The sequence below is a fragment of the Microchirus variegatus genome (assembly GCF_963457635.1).
Source record: "Microchirus variegatus genome assembly, chromosome: 20".
Classification (NCBI taxonomy): domain Eukaryota; kingdom Metazoa; phylum Chordata; class Actinopteri; order Pleuronectiformes; family Soleidae; genus Microchirus; species Microchirus variegatus.
In genome coordinates this window covers 18,974,622-18,988,455 of record NC_139821.1, presented here as the reverse complement: position 1 = coordinate 18,988,455, position 13,834 = coordinate 18,974,622, and the positions used below count along the sequence as shown (strand labels likewise).

The 13,834-nt window shown below is 41.8% G+C and overlaps 1 protein-coding gene across 2 annotated transcripts in view; it reads left to right on the top strand.

Annotated features, from left to right (window-relative positions):
• Positions 1-5,423, top strand: part of lmo3 (LIM domain only 3) — a gene marked incomplete at both ends in the record, with an annotated part of 56,033 nt that extends 50,610 nt beyond the window's left edge. For both annotated transcript variants that reach the window (XM_083906625.1, XM_083906624.1), the window contains one exon: positions 5,318-5,423. In XM_083906625.1, the coding sequence (XP_083762751.1) occupies positions 5,318-5,423 (106 nt within the window). The remainder of the gene's footprint in view (positions 1-5,317) is intronic.
• Positions 5,424-13,834: the final 8,411 nt, after the last annotated feature.

Here is a 13,834-nt window from a genome sequence, read left to right as displayed (position 1 = left end):
GTCTTGGAACCAAAAGGGGTGAGGGAGGTATCTGGTTCTGAGGAGAGGGTGCTCGTGAGGGTGGGGGTGTTGGGAATAAGGAAAGTGATATGAGACTCCATCCAGCAAGTAGTTAGCCACAGATCAGCCCTGGGGGACAGCTAATCGATGGGGCTGTCGTCCAGCCTCATCATCTCGCCAGTGCTGGCCCAATTTCCCCCTGATGAGCTGGAGGCCGCAGTCTAGGGAGGCTGCAAGGAAGGTTAGTGTAGTCGGGAGTAGGATGGGTGACAGTGCAGGGGAAGGTCAGTGCAGATACAGGGAGGAGGCTCCCTACTGGAGCTTTCAGAGAGATGGGAAGCTGACACCAATTGGATTCAGCACAGCTAAGCTCAACCACTGGTGCCTTGTATGTCATGAGTTCGCCTTGTTAGACAGCAGCCTAATAGGCAATAAGGGACACAGTTGTCACTTTGTGTATGATTGGTAGTGAGGACTTGGAGAGGCTGTGCAGCCAGCATACTAGATACACACAATTCCAACTCCACAATACCACACTGTGGAGTAAAAATCACAATTTAAAGAAAAAAAAGACAAATGTTATAAATAAAATACATGTCACTTTCCCTCCAGTCGTGGGGTGAGTTCATATATTTTCAGCATCCAGGTCCAACTGTTAAGCAGTGGTGGACACTTCCAGGTCTTAACTTTTTTAAATAATTTGGATTAGCTTTGAACAACTAATACTTACCAATTCCCCAGGCTATATTTTACATATTATATGTGTTTTAATTGTTCTACATATCATTCAAATGGAAAAAAAAATGTGTTCATAATACCCATAATACATAGACTAGTGACCGTATTATGTTGGAAGAGATTTCCTTCGAGGGGCTGTCTTTTTGAATATCAATGCAAGGTCTTTTTTTGAAAAGGGACGCCATGGACTGCACATTATTGTGGTGAATACTGAGGTTTCACATTTGTGTTTGCTCTGGCTATTAAATCAAGCCGTGTCCACACAGGAGGCGTTTCCAACAAATTCATCAGTCTCATGTGCACTGAATGGATATGCCCCCCCCCCCCCTCTTTTTTTTAATCAGTCCAGATGCCTCAAAAGGCACTTAAAGACTTGTTTTTTAAATGCATCCTTTTTCTATATCGTATATTGTACACAAATTACAAACTATAGTGGTTGTGTGTTGGGCTCTGGAGTCAATGCACTGGTAGGACAGGTTCAAGTTAAACCAGATCAGGCTAAATGATCTTGTAGGGCATGATATTGCAAATCATTTGGAGGCACGATTCACATTAAAGGGGAATCTGTGTTTTTTGGAAGTGTGGTTGAATTTGGTTTTCAAACATTTTCAACACTTCTTAGACCTACCTAATAACTTTGCTGCCAGCAGAAACATTAGGAAAATAGGATTTTAACAAGTTAACTTGTTTTATATTATTACCACACCAAAATCAAATTAGCCATATTAGTTTTTTAGCTCATTTTGACACAGGAACTGCTGGTCGACTGCTGCCTCATTTGGTAAAGGTGCCACCGAGGTAAAGGTGAAAAAAAGGGTTTTAAAAAACACCAAAGTCACAGGATAACACATTTGAACTCATTTATGGAGGCAGCAGCGGATCAATAACTCCTGTGTGCTGTGATGTAAAATCATTCATGTTATCTGAAGACGTTGGTCTAACACGAAGAAAAAGAAGACTTAGAAAAGTGTAGATTTTACATGGTTAGCCTTTTGTCAATTGGCTAAAATATATTTTTTATGTCTCTGTTGACATTAGTGAAAGTGAGAAACAACTAGTCCAATATTTCGAATGTCACATTAACAACGTTATATTACATGTACAATATATATGAGGCAGCGTTTTGCCACCAAAGACTGATACTAAATAAATAGATAAGGACAATCTCTTCCTTTCCAAATGTAAAGTCATATGTTCTAAGTTACGTTCCCCAAAGAGAAACTCATCCTCAGCATGTCCTTGTTCTCCTCTTGGTTGCCCGGCAGCAATATGCCAGAGAAGATTTACAACACTCTATTACAATTAAGCATCAGTGTCATAGGGCCAAGTGTTTCTGAACCTGTATGCATCCTAACAGTAATTAGATTTGGTGCAGTTGAGACCATTTCCTCTTTTTGACAATCTCCCTGTTTCTTCATTTGAGTGGAAAATGAATACTCTAGTTAACACGAGCCCCGGAGGCAAATGGCTGGCATTGCAATACATCTTTTAAGTGTGTGCCTGTGGAAGCCATTCTTTCTCTTCCTCCTACAACAATAGGTCTCCAAAGACTCATTAGTCACAGTCAGCTCTAAGTACAGGAAGGAAGATGGAGGGGAGAAAATGATGGCAGCCCAGGTGGAGAGAGAGGGTGGCATCATCTGAAGCTGGCGTAGTCTAAGCTAAAGTCAGAAAATGCATCATCTCACACAATATGTGGTGCTTGTGATTATGGATGCAGTGCTGAGGAAGACCTTTAAAGTATAGCATTGCTGCAACACACAAATGTTAAATAACTTTACAGCGGGTTTAAGCTGGAAAGGTCAAATCTGAACCCCAAAAAACATACTTAGTTAATCATGAACAGCCTAGAAGCACATCAGTCCAGGAGTAACTACTTCACAGTCTAGCAGAGGGCGCTCTGAGTGCAGTTTTGCCTTACATCCCCACCCATGTGGGCCCCATTAAAACGTTATATTTGGGCTGAAAATATAGGTCCCAAGTGGGTTCCATGGTGACCCTAACCATGGTCCATGTTACTAAAACCTTATGGGACCTGCATAATTTGGCCATGCATCCATTTGAAGTGAACTTGTGAAGTTTGAAGTGAGATTTGTGTGGAAAGTATCGCAGATTGTGCACCAGTGTTAGCTTAGCCATTAGCTTTACCTGAGTGAGGGGGACATAAATGACATCACAGATATCGGCAGTATTGGGCAAATAATGTCATGATTTTTGTTGTTGAGCTTCATTCATTCATTCATTCATTGTCTACCTCTTTATCCTCTGCATGAGGGACGTGGGGCTGCTGGTGCCAATCCCAGCTGACATAGGGCGAAATGCAGGGTAGACCGTGGACAGTTCGCCCATGTTCTCACACTCACACACCGACAAAAAGAAATTGGGACTACGATAGGGCATCACGAGGTCTTTTATTAGACATGCCTGTGACGGGTCCAGTGTAATATCCACATCATAATTGGTGCACATATGTCACATACGCGGCTGACATTTCAGTCAGCAGAAACAATTTCGCTGTGTGAAATAAGCGCAGATGACAAAGAGGAGGGGGGAGCGAGGGGGAGAATAAATAAACGGAGATGAACTGGATTTTGGGCCCAATGTCAGCGAAGACAGACACTGACAGATTGTGGGAGAGCACATGTCATTTAAAGCAGGCAATTTATGTTTTAAAGGGGGTGAATGACAAATGTGTCAAACAGATTAATGGAAGGATGAGTTGCCTGTTTAGTTTGCTAATAACAGTTATTCTGGCATTACAGTTCCAGTGTGAAACATTGTGGAGGGGTTTTGTGGTCGAAATGTAATATACTACCCATGTTGGTATTAGTGTATAGGAAGGTCACTCTAGTTTCCCAGAAGGCTAGGGAAAAGCAAAAGTATGTCCGTTTAGGCTGCTGGGGAAACATGGCGGCTAAAGATGGTAGCATCTTACCTTATAAGTACATACAAGAAGGCTTATTCTAAGGCTACAAAAAATACATTTATACAAACATTATCATTTGTATATTTGATTTCTGCCAATAAACCCCTCCAAATGTTACACATTGGAGCATTAACTCTTTAACTCACATGCTTTTTTGTAACCTTTGACATGATCCCCACAGTGACAAAACAACATGTTAAGCACATCAAATCTAGACATCACTTAAGTTGAATCACTCTTTTCCTAATAGTTGGTCTCTTTGCTGGACAGGTTTGATTTCGACCTGAATTGCATATTTGTATGATTAAAAAAAAACAAAAAAAAACATTTATAAGAAAAATATACTCAAGCAGCTGCGTATATAGGGTAAAAATAAATCTGTTGTGCTCCAATGGGATTTGGAGGCTAAAATTGGATTCAGGCTGTAAATGTCATATCCTTGGTTTTCTCTTCTCAGCCATTTTGGAGTAATCACGTCAGATTCTAGTGTCACCCATGTTGGAGATAATTCATGACAAAGAAAACATTTGCTGGTGAAGCTTTACAATGCAAAGGTCTTCCTAATAGGACGCTCTTTAGCTTCCTGGGAAAACACTTTTTTGTATAGTAATGGGATGGTTTGGCAGAATAAACATCCACATTCATTTAGATACCATCATCCACTATGTCCTCATTCATGAATGAAAACTTTTAGCGCCATGGAGCCTGCAGCTTTATATCACAGTTCTGTCTAAATAAATGTCACCTCCTCCCTGAAACATTTGGCTTCATTTCAAGAAACACATACCACTCTCACACTTTTGCGCATTTTATGCCAGTACCTATGGTGTGTGCTGCTAATTGGCCCCAAATGGACCACACAATTCACAATTCTCAATCTGCCCTGCAGCACTGAATAAATGCTACAAACAGCCCAGACTTGTCAGGTATGTTACCTGGGACTGCGCACAAACGCGCGCGGCTTCCAGCGCTCAACTCAGCAGTCTCGACATCCAGGGGAAGTCAAACGGCAGCGTGCCCCCCCCCCCCCCAAAAAAAAACACATACACACACACCAGCTCTTACACCTCTTCCCTGCCGGTAAACACCAGCACTGCTGCTTTCCCGACCTTGTCCAACCTGCACGCAGAGGGAGATAAGCAGCCCTCAGGACAATACAGTGAGCGTTACCGCTCTTACGTGTTCAACATAATCTCCACTTGGTGCTGTGCCGAAAGGTCAAGCGTATCAGTGTCCACCCCCTTGTGTCTTTACAGAAACCAGGACAGGATTGCCATGGTGTGGTAGGTGGGGATGTTTCTGTAGTAGCTGCAGGTGCAGAGGAACCCTGGCTGTAAACGGAGATAATTCCATTCGTGTATATACACCACAGCCCCCACCGATCCACCCAAACTGACAAGCATCCCCTTTACGCCCTGCATTTCCCCCCTTGTAATTGAGTTGACTATGTCCTAGAGGAGCACTCCTCGTCTGTACTGCAGCTGAACGGGGGGGTGTATTTGGTAGCTAAGGTAGAGGTTTAGCACAATAGTCAGCCAGCCAGCTGGGCCTGTTAGCCTACAGCTCAGTACTAATGATCAGATTCTCACTTTGATGCTTATGTAAACCCCCCCCCACCTCACCCTTTTTTTTCTTTCTCTTTGTGTGGTGCAGGTTTTGTGTGGGAGACAAGTTTTTCCTGAAGAACAACATGATCCTGTGCCAGACAGACTACGAGGAGGGGCTGATGAAGGAGGGCTACGCTCCCCAGGTCCGCTGACCCTCGCAGGCCGACGCGGAGGAAGAAGAAGAGAAGAGGAGGAGTGGGAGAATGAGAGAGACTGAAGGAGAGCTTGCAATCACACAACAAAAAGCACTATAGCCTCCTGTCCATCTCCTGTCCCCCACGTGTACATAACTGAGCAAGCAAGCCTCCCTGTATGGGAGTGGACACATTCTGCTGTACAAAATAGCCATAGAGACGCCGGCGTGGCAAAGAAAGGCCCTGGAAGCATACTACAAACTACAACTACAAGACAAATATTTGCTCATTTTCTTTGTTTGTGACTGATCAATGCTGCCTCTGTACACTGGACTCAGAGGGTGATTTCTCACCAACCATGTGTTCCCAGTTGGAGAAAAAAAAAAAAAAAAAAGAATAACTAACCCACCTAAAACCAGACTTGTCTCATTTTATCTGACAAGGACAGTGTCCCACCTGACTGCACAGTGCAACATCTTCTACTTGAATCTAAAACACACTGAGGTATTACCAATCAATGTCATTTTGCAATGAAGACCTTTTTACTGTATTGATATCAGACGAAATACACAGTGAATGTAAACTAAGAGCGGCAAAAATTTTACTTTGGATGACTGGTTATATTGCTGTCTGTGTGTGAGTGTGTGTTGGTGTGTGTGTGTGTACATGTGTGTGTGTGTGTGAGCACACCCTCTTCAGGTTGAGGAATTCTCTGCAGTGCAGTCTAAATAAGACTTGGCCTGGTCCATATCAGAAGCTTACAGTAATAAAGCTGACGACTCTGGCAACTGACGTACTAACAAATCACAAAGCTGTGTCAGTAACCACCATGAAACACCTGCACATCAAGTATCACATGTTTTTTTTATAATTGAACCATTCCAGATTTGACCAGTAAACGTCCAATTTATGATCCAAATCTATAAATATGAAACACCAGGCATTAAAATAGCGGGCGCAGGATATCGTTTGGTTGGCCGCGTGTTCTCAAACTAGTCCTACCAGCTCACTAGTTAAATTTCTAATCAATGTATGGCTGACCCAGACATTCTCCTACTACATTCCTCAAATTTGAACAATTAACTACATAGAATGTTTAGACCCAATTGTCCAGACATATATATCTGAAGACAGTGACCAAAAAGAGGCAAACGTTTTTTACTGCAGGTGGTGGAGACCAAATAGGAGCTATGAGTCACCAGGTATCTGCTTAAGGTGTGTATAGAAGCAGTATAGTGATAACAATTTATGTTGTCAGCCTGTTCTGCTGCCCCCAGGTGGCCAAAAATCAGTTAAAGTAGCTTTAAATGGTATGGATCAGACAAAATGCCTGTGGGTGAACTTCCCAACTGTGTGAGACTATCTTTAGTGGGGTGATGAGAGTCATTTTCCTTCCTCAAATGCATTCCATCAGACTTGGGTTCGGACTATAACACCAGGCTCTGGAAGGCTTGCGTAATTTCTTTTGTTTGCTTTAACAAGTCTTTCTTATTTATTAAAAACCTTCGCTTTCACACTGTTTAAACCGAAATATGAGGGAATTCTCACGGAGGCAGGTTGTCGTAGCGGTTGTAAAGGGCGTATGGGATCGTAACGGGATGGCGGGGGCGGGTTGGTCAATTTTTGTACACTAATTTATTTGATAAACGTTCAATGCTTCACCAGTTGTCCGAGATTTAGCATTGTTTCACTTGCTGGTACTCAAATCCAGATAACGTTTTTCTCCATCGCTGGCTCAAGTTGAGGATGAAAGACACGGCCATCGAAGCCGCGAGGGCTCCCTGCTGCAGAGGAGCTACATTCTTCTCCAACTACCATTCATATTTTTTAACATAACACATCAGAATCATAGCATGTGCAACAGCACTCGGCACCATCTCCCAGCTGGAAAAGAAGAGATCCTTCTCTAATTTGTAAATTATGGGTGTACATAAAATAAATATTCATTTTTTGCTTGCTATTGTACAATGATTTCTTTTTATGTGTCATCCAGCATGAGATGTTTATTTTTAGGACAACGCTTGTAAATACTGTAATTGTAATAATTTTAAGCACAAATGTAATACAGTTTTATTGTGTTACCAGTGAGTGTGGTGTCTGTTTTTTTTCCCCAGTCTCATTGCCACATTTGTCTGCCTGACATTTATAACTGGAAACAAACTGTGCTTTGCTGCTACAGTGGGCAGGTTCTCTAGATTTTTAAAATTGTTTATTGTTGAGTCTGAACCCACAAGTCATGTAAGTACTGTTTTTCAGATTTTGACTCTTTGTTTTGTGCCAAAGCCACTGGATGAGCACAGATAGACACATGGTTTGTATCAGAGGTTCTCAAAGTTTTGATACCTGAGGGCCAATTTAGGAACCCAACACTGGACTGAGGGCCGCCAAAGGAAAAAAAACTGAAATAAATCCCATTTGTAATAATTTTAATGACCAGAATGCAGTTCTACAGTTTAGCGTTAAGTAATATAAACGTTAATATAATGTAATTTAAGCATTAATATAATAACGCTTTATAATTTACTGGGTAATTACCCAGTATTTTGGCCATTGTTCTTACCTTCTAATTACAGGTTTATACCAAGTAACACATTTCTGTTACCATATATTTACTGGGTAAATAGCTAGTAATTGGGGGCTGTAGCTACCTGCTTATTACCAGCTTATAACCCAATAATACACTAAAATTCACCATATAGAAACCATTTAAATACTCAGTATTTTTGTTTACACTTGTTGGTCTGTATCCAGTAATGTCCAATAAACATTTAACAAGCCTAGTAGCTCCTGGATTAAAACTATCAACTGTAATTCATTGCGGGCCGCCAGAAATGTTTCTGCGGGCCGCCATTGGCCCCCGAGCCGCACTTTGAGAACCAATGGTTTATATGCAACAGATGACCCAATAATGACACTGGTTTAATTACCTCTGCCAAGGGAAGTTGTCTGTGAGCAACTCAAAATTAAACATTTTGCTGAAATGTTATGTGGATGTACCTTATGGCTTAAGGAAGAAATGATTTTGAATTTTAGAGGCGGTCCACACATAGAAACTAACCTTACCAGAGGTGTGCTGTCACTATTTTTTCTTACATAATTTTCCCAATTTTCCAGCATAGGCAGTTGAACATTCCTATTTTGGGATGAGACATGCCAATACAATACTGCCCAAGTTGCTTAAAATGGCGCTTTTTTTTGGAGTCTGGGTTCACCCTGGCTAAACTTTTTATATGACCCTTAAAGGGGAAGTAAGTAGTTTATAGTGCCATCTAAAGGAGAGGCTGAAATTTACAACAAAGACCTGCTGCTCTGCTCACCCCCTCCCTTCCCTGAGCGCTACGGTATCCGCAGCTGGTCAAATGTCGTCCTCGTTGTCCTTCTCCGTGTCAGCAGATGAGGTTCCTGAGGCGAGGGAGAGGGCGAGCTACCGCGGCCGTAGCAAAAGAAATCGGAGAGCGAGGAGGCGGGACTTCCGCTACAAGTAGAGAGACGCTTGTTTTGTTCTCTCGCGTTTGTCCTTACAGGCTCCGGTAGAAACATGGCGTCTCGCTGCTAACAGTGGCTATGCAACCGCGGTCTGCGACCATGTTATTTAACATGACTTTTTGAAACACTACGAAAATGAAACAAAAACTATTATACAGCGACTAGACAATGCAGGAGTACATAATATGTATAAAAAAGTGGATTTTGGGTTATATAAACCCATAAATACTACATATTGTACCTTTAAACTCAACAACGGTGTAAATGCTTCATTAGAACAGGTGACATGCTGTAAAGAGGGATGTCTACCGGCACCATTATGTGACCAGGACTTCAATGTTTCCCAAGCAGTTTGAGACTTTTATGACACAACCCTCCCATTTATCCCACCCACTCTCATATTGCTGAAGGTCAATTTAGAGTGTCCAATTAATAATGACCAATGGGGATTGGGTAAGCTAGGTGGTAAATCCATCAGCACAAATGTCATTAACATCCATGTTTTTTTAAAAGATGTAAAAGATTGAATTGAACTGTTGTACTGTGGCATTGGTAGAAATTCAATGTTGTGATATGCAAAAAGTGACATGGAGCTAAACCCCATTCATGCTGGTTGTTCTCAGTAGAACAGCATAAAGGAACACCCTTTCTTCACGACCTGCACTGTGATTGGTCAGTTTCTTCTGTTCTTCACCAGATTTCCTCAAGACTGGACTCACTCAGACCACTTGATATTTATTATTCTGAAAGGTTTTTGTGGAATCATTGTTCAATAATGCCAAAACTACCCTGCCTGCCCCAGTTTTAATTGATCTGTTGCAATGTTTACTGATGCAGCTGGGGTTAAATATCTATCATTTCATATGAACCAGCCGCTGGAAAGAGCCTGTTCCCTGTTCATTACCCTAACCAGCGGAGCATGTTGCAGCCTGTGATACAGGATTGATCTCAAGTGAAATCATTGCCTCTGCTTTTAAAATGCCCTTTTCTTTAGTTTTGTGAAATAATAAGAAGCTCACAAAACACCACGGTGAAGAGCCACACTTCCAGGGTTTAAAGTACTCATTCAAATGAGGCAGCTAATTTCTTTCAATTCCACCTTGTGTTCGGCTATAAAAAAACACAATTGGCTTTCGTCTTGTGAGAGTTAAAAATGGATGTTCTTTTGCATTTTGTCATGTGTCACACATGGAGCGATAGAAAATGCAACCCTTCATTTATACTTTGCCATTAGCAAGCTTCAAGGAGGAGCCCCATCTATCTCCTTGTGGGTTATTTCAACTAATTACCTGGATTTCAATTTAGAATCATCTGGAATGTCGAGGTAAAACATTTGGATTAAAGTTATTGCTCTCATTAGCGAGGTGCTTCCAAAGTGCCCTGTGAAGTTTGTCGACACCACATTACAGAGCATAATATCCAGGCCAATTAAGCTAATTGAATTTCCTTATCCGCACACACAAAGCAGAGAGAAAATCTTTGATTAGGCGCAAGCTGTTGAAAGTCCTTTAGTAGATGGAGATTACAGCCTCGTCAAATTAAAAGAAAGTGTGGCAAGCATGAGACAAATCCTCACTAACGGCAGACGTGTGTCATGTGTCATTATGGGCCTCAGCTGTGCCGGAGTTCTGCTGGTGAGCATGTGACATCATTACTGCCATGTTGTCCGTGGTCACAGGGATGATGCAAGGCGATGTGATGGCATCATTACAACACACAGAGATTAATGAGGGAGGTGTTGCTGAAATGAACGCCTCTGGTCTCGGGCTTCACTGTAACCATTTAGCAATATAGAACAGATGGTGTAATGACGTTTTCATGCTGGTTTATGGCACAGAGACTGGTGCTAATGATAGCAGTGTTAATGATAACAATGGAATGGCCAATATGCACATTTTGGTGACATACCACTAACAAATAAACTTTCTATCCATAAAGAAAAGTAATCTATGATATATATACTCATATACCAAAAGTGATATTGCGACATACTGTATGTCTCCTGTATGATATTGGTATTAACTATAGGGAAAACCAACAGTATGCAAAATCAACTTTTTAATGGTATTTAAATCCTTATATTTGGGACTGTGGTGGTCCTATCAGTCGGCAAAGTGTGAAAAAAGATGACTCACTCATGTTTTTTGTGGTCCTCCTCAGTCTAAGTACAGGAGATAAAACACACAATGTTGACTTCCGCAACTCATTGGCACGTCACAATGCGCTAAAGTCTCGCGGAGCTCCGCTTTGTCTGTAAAATCATGCGAGAGTGCTGCGGAGGTCAACGGTATCCGGAAACCGGGAGTCCACGAAAAGTGCAGCACAGAGTCCTACACAATCTTCCAGCCTCGGAGGATTTATCTGTCGAGTGGATACATGTTATATATGGTGGTGCCTGCTAGAGCCTGCAAATGATCACAATGCTAACTGCTGTTAGCTCCCAGTAGCCTCTGTGGGCTGATGTCATTTCCTGTTCCTTAAGTTTCGTTTTACTTATTTTTAAGGTGGACCTAAAGAGATACTACTGATCAGAATGTTCTGAACAGGGCTGTTTTGGCAGGTGATTGAACTGCTGTGGTGCTTCATTCTTATGATAATTTTGACCAAACCATGTCACAGACATGTTCATTAAGACAACAGGGAACTCGTTAAAATTGGAGAAATAGGGTATAATATGACCCCTTTAAAAAAAACAAAAAAAAAAACTATTCCATGCCATGTTGTATGTTTTTACCTCAGTTATTTGAAGACAACTTGCTTCCTTTAATTTGAAGACAACTTGTTTTAAATGAAGTTTGAACTGTCGTGGACTCTCCAAAGTAAGTATACGTGCCTCTAAAGAAGAGCTGACATGGTTTCAAGCTTGTCATATCTTGGTGAAGGAGATCCAGGTATCAGTTCTGACATGATGTAGTTTTCTCACTAGCCATGCAACTGCAGCTAATACTGAGATGTGTTTTTTTCCTCCACCTCTCCTTTTCCCCTATTAGTGTGATACTAGAGCAAGGCAGACCTGTGACTGGTGTTCAATTCTTCTCCTGAACCACATCACATTGTAATTGAATAAACTGCACAGCCTCTGCATTGATTACATCTCTCTTGTGCTAAAGTCCTCATTTAATTTACTGTACTACTGGATTAGACTGTTTTATTGGTGCACTTAGTGTATAACATACACTGCATTTACGATTGTAGCACATGAACATCCAATATACTGTACTAGTACACAACAACACAACATTTGACTGTTGCATTGTGTATGCCCTCATGTTTTAAGGGAACATTGTTTGGGATGTCAAAGCTGACGTAGTTTGCACCATGTTCTCTAAGTTATGCAATTATTTGTATAAAAATCGACGAGTTTTTCGTCTGGAACACAGTTTTTTAAGGTCCACTGTGTACGAAATAGTGACAGCTGATGTTTTAATTTTTAGTTTGAATCACAAAACACGCTCTGGTTTGTCTGCTGCTGCAGAAACGTGGTAGCAAAAGATGTCAAGCTCCTTAAAGCAAGGCCCCTGCCAAACACACTACGAAACACACACTTTCGTAGATTTTATTAAAGCTCTCATAGAGTGGTCCTGTTGCACATAAATGTTAGTTATGGAGGTCTACTTACATACATTAACTTGTTTTTATGGTCAAAAACCTCCTAGTTGCTGTAAAGGAGCCGATAGATATCTGTTTTTTCTGACGCTGTCCTGAGCCGCGATATTTCAGACATAAATCTCACACCCAGAAGACAGACTGTGTTGTGATTGGACAGCCAGCGTAGAGCCTTCCCAAACTGTCTTGTGATTGGCCAATACCTGGAAGTGACATATTCAGCACACCCGCTCTCAGAAGCGCAGCTCCCCCCTCTGGAACGGTGGATGCACTGCTACTCATTATCAAAACATTGTTTTAACAATGTTTAAAAATAGCTTCTTCACAACTCCCCGCCGCAGTCCCTTTTATGACTTTGACCCGGAGTCAGACCCAGAGTCAGAAGACGCTCGTGAAACACCTCCACAATGGACGCTATTCTTCTTCTGCGGTTCAATGTACGCAACCGGATGTGCCCGGACTAGTGCCCGGAGCAGGAGGATCTGCTGTTCAGGAGAACCGCTGTTTACATAACCCGGACCAGAGATCTCACTGAGCCCGAGATTACAATAAAACACAGCGTTCTCAGCAATGGCTGAAGTGTACGCACATGAAGAAGAAAGGGAGGTGATGTAATGATCAGATAGCAATCAGATCTTGACGTGGACACCAGAGATGAATGTTAAAACCCTGTGTAAATCCATGTGGTGAAGCACTATCCGATTACTATCTGATCACAGAAAATGCATTCTAATGCTAAGATAAGAGCGTGGCGCTAATAATGCCAAGGTTTCTTCCCTTCTTCCTTCCTTTAAGGCTGCCCACGGCCAAGAGGAAAGTAATTGGGCTTGTAACCGGAGGGTTGCCAGTCCAAGTCCCAGGATGGGGTCCCAGGGGCCTGGGGTGCCCCTGAGCAAGGCACCCAATCCCTATTGCTCCCAAGGTGCAGATAAGTGCTGCCCACTGCTCCTGTGCCAACAAGTGAGTGTAAAAGATTTGAGGTCAGTAATTGGTGTGTGTGCAAAAATATCAAAAGTCTAATTATTCTTGCTATCACAGCTGTAAACATACATCCTGGTTTATTATTCTAAACTGTACCAAACATAGCTACAGTAGCTTTAGTTAAAAATCTGTCAAATATCACTATATTGTTACAACTCTCACTGATCTAGAGTGTTTGCTGAGTGACACGGCTTTCTTTGTTTCATGATCTGACAATAAATATCGGAAACTTTTTCGGTATCCCACAAAACTTTATCCACTCAGGGGCCAGAAATCCACAAAGAGGTGGTTCTCTCTGCTCATGACCCTCTTTATTAAACACGTACATGAGGTGACAAAGAAGGGAAATGCAGCAT